Source organism: Gigantopelta aegis, unplaced genomic scaffold (genome assembly GCF_016097555.1).
Source record: "Gigantopelta aegis isolate Gae_Host unplaced genomic scaffold, Gae_host_genome ctg4026_pilon_pilon, whole genome shotgun sequence".
NCBI lineage: Eukaryota > Metazoa > Mollusca > Gastropoda > Neomphalida > Peltospiridae > Gigantopelta > Gigantopelta aegis.
Genome location: NW_024533641.1, coordinates 17,504 through 37,341, shown reverse-complemented (window position 1 = coordinate 37,341; position 19,838 = coordinate 17,504). Strand labels below are relative to the sequence as shown.

At 33.4% G+C, this 19,838-nt stretch overlaps 1 protein-coding gene and 2 pseudogenes across 1 annotated transcript; 1 reads left to right on the top strand and 2 right to left on the bottom strand.

Annotated features, from left to right (window-relative positions):
- Positions 1–1,738: 1,738 nt before the first annotated feature.
- On the bottom strand, positions 1,739–4,538 carry LOC121392526 (annotated as a pseudogene).
- A 59-nt stretch (positions 4,539–4,597) lies between these two features.
- Positions 4,598–9,695, top strand: LOC121392525 (p53 and DNA damage-regulated protein 1-like). Its single transcript, XM_041523710.1, is given in 7 exon segments — positions 4,598–4,684; positions 8,975–9,019; positions 9,065–9,148; positions 9,273–9,282; positions 9,519–9,535; positions 9,537–9,600; positions 9,646–9,695. Coding segments are annotated over 7 exon segments (357 nt in total).
- Positions 9,696–9,899: 204 nt separating this feature from the next.
- LOC121392527 lies at positions 9,900–11,723 on the bottom strand (annotated as a pseudogene).
- Positions 11,724–19,838: the final 8,115 nt, after the last annotated feature.

The following is a 19,838-nucleotide window of genomic DNA, read 5'->3' as shown; positions in this document are numbered from 1 at the left end:
AGTTGACCTAGGATAGCTATCATTTAAGCTCTAGACTGTGAACTCATTACTACCACAGTGACCTAGGGATAGCTTACATGTCGTAAGCTTCTAGACTAGTGAACATCAGTACTTCCCACAGGTGAACCTAGGATAGCTATCATTAGTAAGCTCTAGACTAGTAAACGTCAGTACTTACCACAGTGACCTAGGATGGCTATAATTATAAGCTCTAGACTATGAAACGTCAGTACTTACCACAGTGACCTAGGATAGCTATAATTAGTAAGCTCTAGACTAATATATAATAAACACCCTATCCAATACTTCTATGGTTAACAGTGATGATAGTAAGTACAATCAGATAACTAACTGGATCATATGATCCTTTTCTTTCTACCCGAGGAATTTCTGCTCTATTAGGATTTGAAGCAGTTCCTAATTTGTTACTGGGACTACCAAACTATCTCCGCCCCCCATTGAATTATGATGAACTACTGTTCATGGGCAGTTGTATAATGATTCCGGTCATATGATCTCGGGACGTTGTTCGATCTATGTTCTATCACAACATCGGGATTAGTTTTTTCTACTGTTACTAGTCGGGGTGTGGCTTCCTCGAGAAGAACCAGTATGAGGCATATGTCCATAATCTGCATATCTTCTGTGCGAGCTACTACCAGGTTGCCTCATTGAATGACTACGTCCTTTGGAAGACTAGAGAATAAAAAATTCATACTAAGAGAATTAACTGTTTTTTGCTATAATACAGTCATGAAGGACCTTTTATATAAACACCCTCAACTATAGAACAACTCCATATACTTAAACTTTAATACATTATATTATTATTATATATTGGAGGACACCTCTACACTAAGAACAGTTTTTATATTAGTATATATGAGGACACCTCTACACTAAGGACAGTTTTATATTAGTATATATTGAGGACACCTCTACACTAAGGACAGTTTTATATTAGTAGTTATATATGAGGACAACCTCTACACTAAGACATTTATATTAGTATATATTGAGACACCTCTACACTAAGACAGTTTATATTTATTATATATTGAGGACACCTCTACCTAAGGACATAGTATAGTATTGAGGACACCTCTACACTAAGAACCAGTTTATATTATATATTGAGGACACCCCTACACTAAGGACATTTATATTATTATATATTGAGAACACCTCTACACTAAGGACAGTTTATATTAGTAAATATTGAGGGACACCTCACACTAAGGACAGTTTATATTAGTATATATTGAGGACACCTCTACACTAAGGACAGTTTATATTAGTATATAGAGGAGGACACCTCTACACTAAGGACAGTTATATTATTAATTTGAGGACACCTCTACACCTATATTATATATTGAGGACACCTCTACACTAAGAACAGTTTTATATTAGTATATATTGAGGACACCCCTACACTAAGGACAGTTTTATATTATTATATATTGAGAACACCTCTACACTAATTTATATTAGTATATATTGAGGACACCCCCTACACTAAGGACAGTTTATATTTATTATATATGAGGACACCTCTACACTAAGGACAGTTTATATTAGTATTATTGAGGACAAACCTCTACACTAAGGACAGTTTATATTAGTATATATTGAGGACACCTCTACACTAAGGACAATTTTAAAACTCCTACAATCAATTATATTCACATTGACATTATAAAACTCCATACAACCACTTATTGTAACAGTCACTCACATTAGTAGCCACTCCAGGAGCTGAAATCTTCTTTGAGAAGGAATCGAGGGAGTTCCAGCTCGATGTTTTAGTCGAGGGTGAGGGAGGAGGAGGATGTTTGCTGTACCCAGTAGAGCATCACCATGTGAGGAATGTATGTGTACAGGATTTACTGATGAAGGTGTGAGTGAAATAGAGTGTTCAAGTCCTATTGGCGAGAGAGAGGAGGAAGACGGATTGGACAAAATTTGTTGATCTTTTTGTATTCCCAATAACAAGTAGGTAGCACATAATTCATCAAATTTATTTTCTGATAAAGATTCCTGAATGTCTTGCATATTGTAACCCATATGGACCATTTTTCTCTGGAAGAGAGAGAGGGGAGGAGAGAAGAGAAAGAGGAGAGAGAGAGAGAGAGAGAGAGAGAGAGAGAGAGAGAATTATATCATTGTTTTTTATTAATAGTATCAGTAACACTCACGTTTTCTGTCCATATCATGAATATCTAGGGGAGGCTCTAGATAAGGTCTCAATTCATCGTCTTCAAAACCAATGTTCATCCATCTATCACGCATGATCATCTATTATGTAAGAGTAGTTAAAGGGGTGTGGTTATAATTAAGGGGTGTGTGGTCAACTCACATCTAATGTGGCTCTTTTGGCTGGATTTAAAATGAGAAATTTCTTCAATAAATTTTCACAATCTGCCAATAGATAAATCACACTTGTAAAATGTAAGACATATACATTTATATATATTACATGTACATGTATATTACATGTACATGTAAATGTACATGTACATCTATTACATGAAAGAGTAAGAGTATTTCTAATACGTAGGTAATTTAATAAATGATATATTTTTACCTGTAGACATGTAAAAAGGTATCCTATATTTTCCTCTCAATACTCTCTCTCTAAGTTCCTAAGAGATTATAACAGATCACATATGACACACCAACACACACACACTACAATAATCTTAGTACTTTGAGGGGTTTCCCATCAAACGGTAATGACCCACTGACTAAAGTATACAATATGACACCAAGACTCCAGACATCTACTTCAGGACCGTCATATTTCTTCCTGAAATAATTCTGGTGCTGCACTAAGGTGACTACCGCAAAAAAAGGTGTCCAATTTATTTCCTGGAGTGAATTCATTGCTAAAAACCGAAATCAGCTATTTTAATGTTCATATTGCCATCGAGAAGAAGATTCTCAGCCTAAAAAATGGACAATTGTATAGTTAGCTTGGGATGAGTGGGTAATTGGATATATCTGAAGAGATCTCAAAATGGATTGGTACATGTACATGAGATGGAGCATTAATCTCACTTTAAGATCTCTGTGAATAACATGTTTACTTTCGTGGCAATAGTGAACAGCAGAGACAATCTTAAAAAGAGAGTGAGTGAGAGAGAAAGAGTTAGTAAAATGTCAATCAAAATAATAATGACAAACCTGTCTAAACTTTACTCGTGCTTCTCTCTCTTTCATTCTGCCATGAGCTACAAGATAATCAAATACTTCACCTGTATAAGAGTACGAGAAAACACAATAAAAACAATAGTTTACATAATAACATTACATAACAAACATAACGACATTAACACAAACAGATAACAATAGGTAGCTACAGTAAATACTAATGCTCAAAATCACTTCCTCTAGGGCATTTAATAATGGCCAGCTATGTGTGTGTGTGTGTGTGTGTGTGGGGGGGGGGGGTGAGTGTGGGTAGGGAATGTGCAAATAGTATTGGAATCTAAAACTTGACATATTATTATCAAAGCAGCACCTTTGTACTTGGCCAAAAGGAGAGTTTAGACTTGGTGGTATAAAATTTATCAAACTACACATAATACACAGGAACCTCTCATAAAGAACAAACTATAAGGACATTTTGTTGTAGCTTAGTGGTTTACAGTTTAATGTTTAAGTTTGTGTTGAGGACAAGTCTATTTATTCAGAAACATTTTCCAGTAAAATCACTTCTGTGTGCTACCAGGGTTTAATTGAGTTTTATTCTAAGAGCAGTTTTCAAAGTCTTAAAGTGGAATACATTACAGAGGGAAGCTTCATTCTACAATACATTACTGAATAATAATATGAACTTATGTACCTCCACTGGCGTACCTCCATCACTAGATAGAGTGTTGTCTTTGTTTCAATAACTTCAAACATTTGACAATGTTTGGATGATTCAAATCCTTCATAATTCTGACTTCTCTAAATAGCTATATAATTAAAGGAACAAAGAACAAAAGGAGAGTAAAATTTGTTAGTATCAAAGACAAAATATCCCATTACTTACCTTTTGTAAGCTACCAGGATTTAATTGAGTTTTATCAATAATTTTGATAGCCACCTAAAAGTAGGAAGCAGTGAGCATTAATTAGAGTGTCAGGTGTCATATACCATTGAGTAGACACAGCTGTTACATTGTGTGTATTTACTTTAAATAATGTACATGTATACATGAGAAATCATGTATCGCCTGTAACATCATACACATAAAATACATATACATGAAATGTATGTTAACTTTATGCTTCATTAGAAAGACATAATATAAATAATCTCAATAGAGATACCATTAAAAGATGACCAGTGGTCGTAAAGTAATGTTTATCATAGATCAGTAGATGAATGGATAAGATGAATAAACTGAGTTTATACAATAATAAAAATAACAAGAGTGTTAATTGATACACAAGGGACAGCTGGATTAATGAATGGCTTACTTCTCTCCTGTTGGCATGTGTCTTGCTAATTTAACTTTAGCAAAGTTTTCCTTTTCCAATTGTCTTCATAATCGATAATTTTCGAACGACACTTCGTCACCAGGGGGACGAGGAAAACTTTCTAGACGATGACGATGATCCTGACTCATTCCCCGCCTCCTGATGCAGCTCAGCTGATGATGGACGACCACTGGTATGGTTGCCATGACTACGATGTGAGTAGTCTCTAGACCTATAATAAAAAGTTATGTGAATTGTGTACTATTGTGACTGTAAATAATATTAATATAAAGATAAGTATTTTCCTTAATTTTTTTGTCAATAAACCCAACATTCTAGATGGGTTACCTTTCATACCACATTGATATGTTTGTTGGTACCATTACATCATTATGACATCTTTATATAAATAGTGGTAACGAGATCAAGGCATTTTTCTAACAGTGGATGAATATAAACGCAGTATTAATTACACGCGAACAAGAGCCACAACTATACCAGTAGAATGATCTAGTCGGAGGTAAACCCCCAAGCCATGAATATTATTATAACAATTAAGTATCATTTAATAAAGCTCTTTGTAGTACACCCAATACACAAATAAACAAATAACCTTTAACAAGGATGATAAGACGATGATTTGAGTTATCAAAATACTCTTCATTAACACTTATTGTCATAAGTTTAATTCTACTGAAATGTTTATATATGGATGGACAGATGGGGGGGGGGGGGGAATGGTTGAATAGATGGGAAAGATATGGATGAATACAATAAACTACCTATGTACCAAATATTTATCGATATGACCTGTTACTATGAAAACACAGTATAATTATTCCATCTATATTAAAACCTCAACCTGTTACTTAAGACATTTATCTTATCTATATACATGCTCCCAGTACTGAAATTATTATAGACTTATCTGTCCATCAAAAGTGCCAACTATCATCTATATATCGTAGTTCTCTATAGAGTCTAATGTAACAATGTACAGTAACTATTATATTATGAGAATAATTTTAACAAAAAGACAACACTATTCTAATAATTAATTATTAGAATAATTACAACAAATAGATTATAAAGTCCGAGATACACACACAAGATAAGACTATTACAACTATATAATATATAATATATGTACATGGGCCCCCTATCACATACTCTGCTCTGAGAACTAGGGGTGTGTCTCGTGTAACTTGCTCCTTGGAATTGTGATGAGAATGGTGATCCTGAGAGAGGGAAATGGGAACCGAGAGAGTGAAAGTACAAAAAATAAAAGTAAATGAAAACAATCACTGAATCACACAAACTTGTAGAGGAAATATAAAACTAGAGTCGATGTTTAAAAAGAGTGACAAGATATTTAACTAAACACAGAGACCATACAGATATACAACAAATGTACGTGTCTATGCATACTTCAACTGTTGTCATGGTAACAGGTCACATGCTCACACCTCAATGGCATCAATAAGGATATATTATTGTAAAATCCAAATGTATATGTATGTATTACAGTATATATGTAATTACATGTTATAATTAAATACTACCAATCTGCCCATTTATCAGTCTGTCTGCCCATCCAACTATTCACTTAGTTACATATAATACAAACAATACCATGTTGTCAAGTATATTAGTATATATAGCGATAAGTAATACATTATATATCATAATAATGTAATTTTAATTAATGATATTAAATATAATAATAATTGTTTAGGGATATTGACACTAGCATAATGACGTGGTGTTTTGTTAACATCATACATGTAGTTATCTGAAGTAATGTACATGTTACTAGACACATTCAGGACACTATTTTCAAGTACAACAGTTTTTCCATTAGTTGGCCTATTAAAGCTATGCCTCTTACAAATTGGACTGGCTTCTAGGTTAATATATAACATTGATTTTAAATAGTTAAATAAACTCTGAAGATTTTAGTTCAGACTACTTCCATTAAAGTCATTATTAAGCTATTGATGTTACTTTATCAGAAATTATACTACTATAAAATAACTAGAAGCATGTCATATGTTGTTAAGTTAAGATCAATGACAAAATCATAGATCAACAATGAACGAGAGATACAACCAAGGTTTGTGCTTGACGGTTTCGTCACATTGAAAGCTAAATGTCTTTAGTAATTGAGTATACATCTAGTAACAAGGTGTAATGAATCACCAGATAATCACAAGATTATCAGATCTACTATACTGGTATGACAAGTATCTATACACCTATCATCCCCCTATATCCATCCATCCATTCATCTGTACATAAGTGGCAATTTTGACCAATTAACATCTACTAAACTGTCAATAAGCGATAGTAACCCATTATCTAAACTCATGCCCATTTTTGGTACCCTTACATAATTGTCTATACACTGTCTACCCTCACCAGCAGCACATCACTAGGGAAAACTTTAATAAACACTGCTGGCAAAAAGGCAGACCTACAGACTTATCATAGATATTATTAATAAATAAATAACTTTTCTCTGGTCTCTTCTTAATAAATCAATGGATAACGTATTTCTATCTATTGATTTTAAATTAAATTGGAGTATTATTACAAAAAGAACACACAATGCTTGTAGGAGTGCAAGTTCATAAGTATCATGTGTGGTCCAGGAGTGTGGTATGTTAAGTATCTAGTTATTCTTTACAATCTCCCACCTCAACCATATCGCAAGTACATTACTACATTCAAATATAAACACTTTGGCATCAATAACTATTTGGTAATGCTGTGGTTAGGATATATAATATCATCAAGTTTAAATGAAACATCTCTCTCTCTCTATTTCTCAAACACATGTACACATACATTCTCTCACTTCTTTAAGAATAACTGTAATCATGACTGATCTAAAGCTGTGATGACAGGTCATTACTCATCTATTACTAACTATTTATTAAGACAACTACTATAACATACTCGTACAACTATGGTGAGAATGTGAGTACAGTCAAAGCAAACAAATGAACAGCTAGCACATACTGACACTCCCACATACCAACATACAAACACACATATCATATCTACACACACACACACACACACTACATAGTTTAAACACACAAAATAGCAGTTTATACTAACAACATTAATAATTATATTTGTTAGTTAATTATAGACTTCTAAGTAGTGATAGCCTCAAGAAATGTAATAATATAATATTATATAACAGAACTACTGCTATTCAAAAGACAATTATAAAACTACTGCTCTATCTCAGTAGAAATAACAGATCAATCAATTACTAAAATACCAGTCATATTTTGGTTTAAGTTATCAATATTTCTAAGGGATGACTTCAATTTATTTTAAATGATAAAACAACTACAATACCAGGGCATTCATCAATTACCACACTAATGCTATAGATATTAATCCAATGATGAGAAAGTCTATAGTATAGATACATTATTAGTATGCGGTGATATAGAGTGAAATGTAATATAAAATGTACTCCTTTCAAAAGAAGACAGTGTGCCAAGTAATCAGGAAGTAACTCTTCCATTGAGATAGGCACAAGATAGAGTTTACAGACACAAGTTATGGGGCAATTAATGAATGATAACTTTATTATAAGTATTTTACTTAAATACAAAGACACTGAGTTGTAGTTCTCAAGATAATTAGTCTAGAATGAGATATAGATTATGAGTGTTTAGGAATGATATATTGGGACTGAGACCTTATAAAAAACTAAACATGATCTGAAGATGTAGCTTTCATAATTAGTTCAAGTTATAGAATAGTCATATATAATTTATAATTTATTGAATACAAGATTGCTTGTATATTATCTAAACAAAATATTAATAATTTATTAACTAAATAAACTCATCAATATGTCTGTCAATTACATGACTCTCTCTCTATCTCTCTCTGACCTGAGAGGAAGGTTGTTTCTCTCTCCTTCTTTTAAAATTGGTAGTGGAGAATGTTGGTACCACTTGGAGTCAGGGATGACATGTTTGCACAAAATAAGTTGGGAAGATTATTTTCAAATAAAGTTCCAGTTGTCTCACTATTGGGACTACAGGACTAGTTACAAGACAGTTGTATACTGCAGTGACAAGAGTCTTCACTAACAACACTACAAACTTGTGTTACTCTCTTCGTACACGATCTGAAACGAAGTATTTCTCGATATTCTCTCAAGGCTAGTTCGTAAATCCCTGTGATATCGATCTTTCAAAAGTACAACGACTCAATTGGTTAGATTGTGGTCTATTATTGGAATGCCTTTCAGACTAGACACTTACTATTCGCTGGTGTCTCTCGCCATGTTCTGTGGCTCTCCCTCACATAAAATCACAACTTCAATGACGTCACGCAAACAACCACGCCCCCAAATAGCATTGTTAGCATGCCTTGTTAACCACATTCTATTAAAAAGGATTGTCCATTAGCACATGGCAGCAGGAAAGGACCCAACATCAAAAAACTGAACAGCTAATAAAAGGATTTATCAGCAATTGGACAGATTAGCAGAAGATATATTAACTGACAGACACGAAGTAATTGTAGAAATAATGGAGAAATTTATTTAATATTTTATCTAGATTGTTGATCTTGATGCCAAACGAAACAAGTGCCGAGAAGCTACTCGAAGAATACAAGAACAATTTACAGATGTTTCAAAACTAGTATGACTGTGTACATAATGTAAGATCACATGATCGATCACATGACATTTAGCTAGACCAGCCCCTCCTCCGCTTGTGAGAGGGCACTGAATTTAAAATTTGCATGATGTGTTTCATACTGTAGGTCCTAAGATGTGGGTGTGTTTTGGTAATACATTTATACAAATGGACACTCAGAAATGTCTAGCTATGTTTGAAACAGGTACACAACTAAACATGAGTATACTCCTTATAATTATTAAGTGTTTATTGTATTAATGCAATTGACATGGACATTTTTAGAGTAATAGTTATTTGAAATGTTCACATTCTAAATTTGAACTTATAATATATAAAACGTGTATTTAGTGTATATAATGTTCCTATGTAGATCAGAAAACTATTGATAAAAGAGATCAATACACTTCGAGATGGACTAAAACCTAAGGTAGCTCGGCTTCATGAAATGGAAGGTAATCTTTACTTAACATTTTATGTCATTTTATTTTTGACAACAGGACGACCTGAAGTAAAAGGGTTTTCAGTTGACAGCTTTAACACCGGATGAACTTATTTTCACAAACTAAAAATTGTCTCATCAATGACAATTATCATGTTTATTGCTACTGGGTGTGGCCAATTGAAACCACACCCAATTCAATACCAGTGACAGAAATCCTTGTAATAATTTAAGAGAAACAGCTGAATGTAATTAGTAAAAGAAACCAATAATAGATTACAACAGTAGGGGTTGTTCCCTGTTATCACTCCCCTACATGGATACTGGTTTAAAACTAATTATCCCAGCATCCAGCAGCTTCTCCATCTTAGAAGCAATGTCGGATTTTGTAGATGTCTATTAAGTAAAAAAAGACAAGCTAACAACTGCTATCAACAAGTCACATGACAAACACATGCATATCATGTGGTAATATTTATACTATCTTACTCATGAATAGCTCCAGGATTTTCCTGCATTTGTTGAAGGATAATTTGCATTGCTGGGTCTCTCATAATCTCCTGGATCTGAGGATCCTGCATGGCTCTCTTTCGACGAGCTTCAGGATCATCTTGAGAATAACACTTTTGAGTCCATCTTGAGCATCCAGGTTGTTTGGGTCCCAACTCGAGAGCTTTTTTGAAACGCCTGTATTGCTTTTGCAGTCTCTTTCAAAGCCAGTAAGGCTTGACCTTTTCGAATATAACCTTTGACTGAAGAGAAAAAACAGGAATTATTCTTAAACCTATTATAAGGGAACTCACTGAAATTTGGATCTAGTCTGATGCATTCTTCACAGTCCTACATAATAGTATACATTACTAGCCAAGAGTTTGAAATAAACAGTACCTTTACTGCCAGCTGCCACTCTGCTAAATTATGATAGCAAGGCCGCTCTGTTACTAAATATCTTGGCATCATCTGGGTTCTTTGTGATGGCTTCATTATAATGCTGCATTGCCTCAGCAATTTCCTGTAATACAGGCAGTCAACTGATCATCATGTGACAGTCTTGTGATACCTTGTTGATAGAGTTCATTTCCTTTTTGTTTCTCTTCTAAACTCTTTTCAGGATCAATTAAAGCTCTTCTCTCTTCTTCTTTCAAATTCTTCTGAGCCTAATATACAGTAGACATATAATCTACACTACTATATCATTAGTAAATGCTTACTTGTGATTTCTTTAGTGACCACGTCTTGAGTTCGTGTTCTGCTAAAGATTGTCATAATATTTGATAGCGTCCCTCCAGTTGTTCTGTTTAAAGTGGACATTACCCATACGAGTAAAGGCTCTGCAGAGTAGGGAGATTGGAAGAGAGATAGTCAGATATCAGAAAATTGGACTGTAATGCTTTGTCAGTGTCCTTACTTAGCAATCAACTTGTAATCAGCTCTGATCTCCCTCCCTTTGTCTACAGCTTGTTGACAGATCTCCAGACATTTCTCATACTCTCCTTGTTCAAAATAAACAGCTGAAAATGACAGATGCAGAATTTGAGACACAAATGATTCACTGTTCAACCAACCAGCTTTGTTTGTTAAAAATGTGATGTTATTAGGATCTAATTCAATAGCCTTATCATAGTGTTCAGTAGCTAATTCAAAACTCTTGTTTTTATAAGCAGCATTCCCTTTCTCTTTCTCTTTCAAGGCCTAAGGTACAATAAGAAGATACAAAACACAATGGGAGTAGCCACACCTACCTCCTCTTCACTATTAAGTACTTCCATTGGTTCCGGTTTTGAAGCAAATGGAGGTTTAGAAGTGGGGTTTAGGCTCCTCCTTTTTTGGTGGTCCTGTCTCTTTCGGACTAGGTTTCTTTACTAAAGGATCTTCACCTGAAAAAAAAGACATAGATAAAAACAACAAAAACAACTGACCCTCTTCCTTAGCAGCAGCTTCCAAATCAACACCCAAACCACACCCAATGCTTCAATGAACCTTGAGTCTTTCATATGTCTGAAATAGATATGTCCCTCAGTGTTCAGACCCTTTCTTTTAAAACTTACTTTTGTAGGGCCTGATGATTTTCACCAATTTCTTAATGCCCTGACGGAACTTGGGGTCTTTTGAGGTACTCCGCAGTTCTAGGATTGGCTTGAAGAAGTTTGTAAGACATCTTTAGATCGAAATGGGTTAAGCTCGGTCACTATATAAAAAAGTTCTTTGTAAAATATCGTCATCATCCATCTGTCCATTCTTTAATTATATACCCATTATCCATATGTCCATTCTTCAATTATATATCCATTATCCATATGTCCATTCTTAATTATATACCCATTATCCTTATGTCCATTCTTTAATTATATACCCATTATCCTATGTCCATTCTTTAATTATATCCATTATCATAGTCCATTCTTTAATTATATACCCATTATCCTTATGTCCATTCTTTAATTATATACCCATTATCCTTATGTCCCATTCTTTAATTATATACCCATTATCCATATGTCCATTCTTTAATTATATACCCATCTCCATATGTCCTTCTTCAATTATATCCCTTATCCATGTTCCATTCTTTAATTATATACCCATTATCCTTATGTCCCATTCTTTATTATATACCCCATTATCCATATGTCCATCTTTATTATATCCATTATCCATAGTCATTCTTTAATTATATACCCCATTATCCTTCTGTCCATTCTTTAATTATATACCCATTATCCTTATGTCCATTCTTTATTATATCCCATTATCCATATGTCCATTCTTTAATTATATACCCATTATCCATATGTCCATTCTTCAATTATAGATCCATTATCCATATGTCCATTCTTTAATTATAAACCATTATCTTATGTCCATTCTTGAATTATATCCCGTTATCCATATTTCCATTCTTTAATATATCCATTACCCAATGTCCATTCTTTAATTATATACCCTTATCCTTATGTCCATTCTTTAATTATATACCCATTATCCATATGTCCATTCTTTTAATTATATACCCATTATCCTTATGTCCATTCTTTATTTATACACCCATCATCCATCCGTCCATTTACTCTATTGATCTTACATACTTTTCTTATTTTGACATTCTTCCAGTCCTTTCTTCAACAAATCTTTTCAGGATCCAATTTCAATCCTTTACGATACATTTCCTCTGCATCTGAAAATCGTTCCAAATAGGTCAGAGCAGTACAACTCCTAGAATACCCCTATAATAAAAAAAAATTAATTGCCTCTGACCCCTCCTACTCTTACTTTCTACCCAATCAGGTTTTAATTCAATAGTTTTTTCAGCGTCTTTTAATGCCTGGTGATATTTTACTATTAGCATAAGCAGCTGATCTGTTACTATATAGCACATGATTTCAGGATCGAGCTCAATACGTCAGTATAGAATGATATGGCCTCGTCTACATTGCCAGACTTTGAGTGCAGCATTGCCCTTGGTTTTCAACTGCTCTGCCTAAATGGAATATTAAATAACCACAATTAAGTGATTCATTATTAAATAAAATCGCTAAATAGACTAGTCTTATTAATTGCTATCTTACCTCAGCTTTAAATCACTCATATTTCAAGATAATCTGAACTAGTCTACCAAAAAACTTCTCTTCTGGATGTTTCGTCCACCACGTGAGCTGTAATTAATTAATTCACGTGGGTGACCTACCCAAAAAATTTAAATTTACAATATTAGAGAAAATTAAGTATATATATTTTTTTTCCGTATATCATATCTTCATCTGTACCATTCTCAGAGGAAATAATGTATGTTTGTTGAAACAGTTGTAGTACCATATACAGTAAGATGATCTCCTGGATCCATCAATTGCTTGTAGCTACAGAGTCTTTACTGGTATTCTTTTTCTTTCCACGCCATTCTGTTAGTGTTCTTTTAATGCTCTCCTTGCTAAACGTTCTTAACACAACAAGATAGCCTAATGTAAAAAGACCAGCAAATAATCCCCAACTTGGAGAGAGTAAAGCTTGATGCAAAATACATCCATCTTGTAAAATGACCCCTGTAACACCTATGTAAATACGATTTGAACTCCAAAAGCACTAAGAAATTGACGTACATGGGAATAAGCAATCAAAGGTGAAGTTGTTTGAGAGCTTTACCATAATTTCTAGATGTGTGCTTTGACGAGCTCTTACATAGAAAATGGAAATCAATTTAGACCAATATTATTAAGGATTAGTATTAAAATAAATTCTCCATACCACAAAGTATAAACTTCAATCAGTCCTTCTTTATTTAAGAGCAGTCATCATTATAAGTCTTATCCAACACCAAAGACCGATAGGACCATAGTTTGATGACTGTTTTCCCCCCCCATAAAAAGGGATCCAGGAAACTATAGCTGGAAAATCCAAGGAAAGAGAAGATAAAAAGGCTCCAATTTAGCTATACTTTCATAACATCTGTCAAAAAGGACCATTGGTCAAAATAAAGTGACCCATTAAAATCGAAAGGAACATCACCACAATGAGTATTCAAGAAAGAAACTACTTCAACCTCACACCATTTATCATATTCTCCCTTCCAGTAGTTTTGCCACAGTGCAGATATTGTAACTATCACAGCAACACAATAAGATAGTGCAGAACTAACATGTACAAGATTAGTCTGTGTGTCAATAGTTTTGAAACATACGAAAGAAAGTCATCAAGGCAAAACAATTAACACACACAATACCAGAGCAGTTCCACTGCTGATGTACGTGATCAATGCTGGTAACAGATCATGTTTTATTGAAAGATTACAAAAATAAATCATCTGATTGATTGCTGTAGGCAGACATGTTGCTTCCCTCAAGTGATCACTCCCCCTTGCTTAAAAATTAACTTAACATCAAAGAAATTAACTGAAACATGCTTAGCACATGCAGTTATTATTGATATTGTTTGAAATGTGTAATTAGAACAACAGCCCAAAGCAATTAATATTATCAAGAAATGCCTATACAATAATTCTCCATACCAAAAAGCATAAAACCTCCAGGAACAATCATCATTGTACAGCTCTTATCAGCACCATGGACCTGATATACAGTAGTTATTATGACAAAGGGTATCCAGACTACAGTTATTAATGGAAAATCCATGAGAAGTGGAGATAAAAGTTCTGGTTAGTGATGTCAAAAAGATTATCTGAAATAATTAATATGTGTGGGTGGTTCTACACTAAAAAAAATTAGAATTATAACGCTATTATTAGAAAAAAAATAATTATCGTTCTCTTTAATACTCATCACACCTCATCTGTACCACTCTCAGAGGGAATAGGATATGTTGTTGAAACAGTTGTAGTACCATACACAGTAAGATGATCTTCTGGATCAATCAGATGCTTTGTAACTGCAAAGTCTTTATGGATATTCCTCTCTCTTCCACACCATTCTTTTAGTGTTGTTTTTGCATGTTCTCTTGCCTAAACTTTTTTAACACAACAAGATAGCCTAATGTAAAAAGACCAGCAAACAATCCCGAACATGGAAAAGTGCAGATCTTGAACAAAAATACATCCATCTTGTAAAATGACCTCCTGTACACCTATATAAATACGATTAGCAATTGAAAAGGCACTAAGAGATTCCTTCGTACATTATGGGATAAGCAATCAAAGGTGAAGCTTGTTGAGAGCTTTACGATAATTCATAGATGTGGTATTTTTACAAGCTCTTTTACACAGTAAAATAGACACAATAGTTAAGCCAATATTTTTTTTATGAGGATTAGCCAAAAAAAAATCTCATACACAAAGCATAAATGTCACTCAGTCCTTCTTTATTTAAGGAGCAGTCATCATTATAAAGTCTTATCAACACCAGAGGACCTTGATAGACCATAGTTGTGATGAACAAAAGGGATCCGGAAACTACAGCTGGAAAAATCCAAGGAAGAGAAATAGGAAAGCCCTCCAATTAGCCTATATTTTTCATAACACTTGTCAAAAGACCAGATTGGTCAATGTAAAGGACAATTAAATAGTACATAACATCACCCAACAATGAGTATTCAAGAAAAAACACCTTCAACACACACACCATTTATCATATTCTCCCTCCATAGTTTTTCCACAGTGCAGAGATTTTAACTATCACAGCAACACAATATAATAAAGTAGAAACAAACATGTACATATTACCATGTAGTCCTGTGTGTCCAATAGTTGAACATACCGAAGAGAAAGTCATCAGGCAACAACAATTTACACATGCAATACCAGAGACAGTCCACTCTCCATGTATATATCACTGCTGGTAACATATCATGCTTTATTGAAAGATTGCAAAAGATATCATCTACTGATTGTTGTAGCCGGACATGTTGCTTCCCTTCCATGTGTCACTCCCTTTCTTCTATCAAACTAAGTACAATACCAAATGTTAATGAAATTTTCATAAGAGTTATAACCCATTAATTAACCCATTCAGTATAGAGCACGTGCCATGGCAGGCGTATTTTGATTTGGAAATATCATTCATTAGATTCAAAGTATGTCTACGCTGATTGGAGTCAAAGTATGTATACATTATATTGAAAGTATTGGGAATATTGACATACTATTTATAAGATATTATTTGTATTTGTTTTAGTCTTTAAATATAAATAAAAAGAACTATTTTTAAAATATTTTTAAGACTATGTGACAAGTAGATCTTATATCCAAATAACCCAGTCCTCGTCATCTTATTTTTATTAAGCTGTAGATAAATTTTTCTACAGCAATATAGATTTTATGAATTGTAATCCTTAATATAATAATGTTTAGTCATCAGTTATTATTTCAGATCTAAGGACTCCGATCAGGATAGCATTAACAATTACTATTATGATATCATTAGTTCATTAATGACCATCTACGGCAGAGCCTTTCCACATTTAAATACTAGTTTATCATGCATGAAGTTCACTAAGGATGGATTATATATCAGCAACCAGGGGGGTATGAATACTAAGTCGTAAGTTGGGGGGGCTTCAGCCCTCCTGCCCCCCCTTTCCTACCCTATGCTCGATGCACTATAACTAAAAGGTAGATTACCCAAACCACTAGCATAATAATATATGTATGTATACAGCCACTCTTAATCTAATCTTAAACAGTGGAAGTTCCCAAAACAAGGAATGAAAGCAATTGTTCTTTGACACAATACAAACCATCATTCAGAACATTAGTTTTTAATTGTTGTTTACCATTAAGTTATATTGCCTTTAGTGTTCTGTTAGCATGTAGTAACAAAAAAAACTGAAAGGTAATTCAGACTCTATTTAATATAATATGTCATGTATTATTAAACAACAGATCACACACAACACAAATATGTTGGAAAATTCATTTATTTGTAGTGTTAAATTGCTTGAGTGTTAGCCTGATCAATTCTCCTCCCACATACTTTCGGATGTATAAAATACCAGTTGGATTTGTCACTGTAATTCCATATTGAGTAACATTATCATCTACATCAATAAGAATTTTATATTCTCCTCCATCAGAATTAGACTGTTTCCTTATTTTCTTACAGAAACACTTACAGCAAAAGATTTGTCTTGCACCTATTTCTAACTTCTGAAAGTGTTACAAGATAAAATACAGTAAACAGACCTGCAAGAACCCGACAACTAAAGAAGCAAAAGCATGCACATGGAACAACCAGCAATAATAGTTTCCATTTAGTAATGATGATAAATACGGATTTCCAAGAGAATCCATACTAAGCACCTGAAATATAAAGGAATCCAACCCGTGGCAGAGTTTTTTTGAGAGCTTTACTATAATCCAAAGAAATAGTGTTAGTTGACAAGATCTTTTACATAGTATAACTAGTACAACAGCCAAAAGCAATATTATTGAGAATCTGCCTAAATCTAATTCCATACCACAACCAGAAACCTCAATCATATTCCTTCCTTATTCCAGGAAGCAATCATCATTGTAAAAGCCTTATCCAGCACCATGGACCTGATATACCATAATTGTTTGAACAAAGGGTATCCAGGCAGTAGTTATTAATGGAAAAATCCATGGAAGAGAAGATAAAAGGTTCTAGTTTCGTGATATTTGTGATAGCATCTGTCAAAAAGAACCATAATTGTCAAAATGTACCGTGACCATTAGAGTAGATAGGAACATAACCCATTGTGAATATTGAACAATAAATCCTTCAGTTATACACCAATTGTATGCTCTCTTTTCCAGAAGTTCATCCACAGTTCAGAGACTCTGAAATATATTAGCAAGACAGAAAAATAGAGAGCACAAGCAGATACAGGATTATTTACTGTTTGTGTAGTAATTTGTACATACGAAATAAGACAATCAATGCAATGCCAGGTATGCACATCAATGCAGAGACAGCTCTGGTACTACTGTAGGTTATCAGAATTGGTAAGAAATCATTCTAATGGAATGATTACAAAAGATATCATTGAATCATTAGACATCACATGCACTTACATACAATTGTTGAGATTAAACACTATACCAAGTATATATATATATAATATATATATATATATATATATACTTTTTGGACACTCACGAATGAAAATGCAGAAGAGGAATACAAAGTGAGGAGATCAAGTGACTTAATTATAAGATCACATGATTATAATAATAGATCTAAATACTTTCAGTATTTTAGATCTACAATCCCACTGTTAAAAAATATCAAAAAACAGTTTTGTATAAAAAAGCTACTATATAAGCACAACTATTCATAGTAACTGCATATATGTATACAAAACTGTTTTTGAGATGTTTAACATTGATATCCTGATTCCCTATTTTAATTACGTTACAAATGTTTTGGACAGAAGTGTGTCTATATTGCAAATCAGGTCATAATTAGTAATGATTATAGCATATGAATTAATAAGTCTGTGATGTTTTCTGTTTGAGTTTTAAAATGAACCTTCTTATAATCTCATTACATGTAGTCAAAGATCATACATTTAATTCTGGAAGATTACTACAATGCAACCTTTAAACTAAAATGTCCAAGAGAATCATGATCAATTTTCCCGATATAGAAAAAAGTTTTCAAGGTATTTTAATTAGCAACAGTATACACATAAATACAATGATGAACAAGTCATACTAGACAGTGTTTGATTAATTATTTTCAGATTCATTTATAGAATATGTGAATAGTTAGAATTCCAATCTCGTTCAAATATAAGTTTTAATTGTTCCTGAATAGTATTATTATAAATTAGGCATTGTTGTATTGGTGGTTTGATTGACAATACAACTAACACCAGCTGTCTTTATAAAATAATCCTCAGACCCCATTTGAGGGGTGCTAACACCATCCATAAAAGAGAAATTTAGTGTAGATCCACCCCGCAAGACTGGGGTATACGACTAAACAAATTACTATTAAAATAGTAGTATCTTTTGGCTGACCAATATCAGCAGCCTTATCTGTACCATGTACTTATTTATGATTGACTCTGAGTACGGGATTGACTGTTATGAGATGAGGTAGCAATAAAAAACTCTAGAAATAAAGTAAATATAAGACTAAGTTCTAGCATTCCTGTATAAATTCTAACAATTTCGATATGTGCCATTAGAAAAAAAAAAAAAAAAAAAAAAAAAAAAAAGGTCCTGTATGTATTCCAGAACCCTAACCTTTTCCAAGAACTAGACTATCAAACAAGGGTTGTATTCCAAATTAACTTCCCAGTAGAGATGAACATTTATTCCCTTCTCATAGGCATCTTTAACGTAGGTCATTATCAATCACACACAAGCCAATACCGAATAATACAATTTGAGTCAAAACTTATGGCAAAGAATATTTCAGAGGCTAACAATGACTGGTTTTATTATGTTGATATGATTATAATGTCGCTTTTCAGTTTCAGTCACATAGAATGGCAACCGATCTGGAACCAGCTCCTCTGCATTATCTGAGCATGTGGAATGTGCTTGATTGTTATCAACACATCGGACTTTAGGTTTAGTTCTTGAATAGTTTGTACCCACTACAAATAGTCTGGGTTCCTGATTTAGATTCCATTAGTGGCTAACTAAAACTACTGTGCTTCAATAATAAATAGATTATGCATGGTTTATTGGATTATACCTTGTACATGTACTATGTAGCTATGATGCTCTTGTGTACTATATCATTATCTGAATGCTTTATTATGACTTGCATACAGTTATGGTAATCTATAAACATTTAATTTTACATCAACACGCAAAACACATGATTTTCAAAC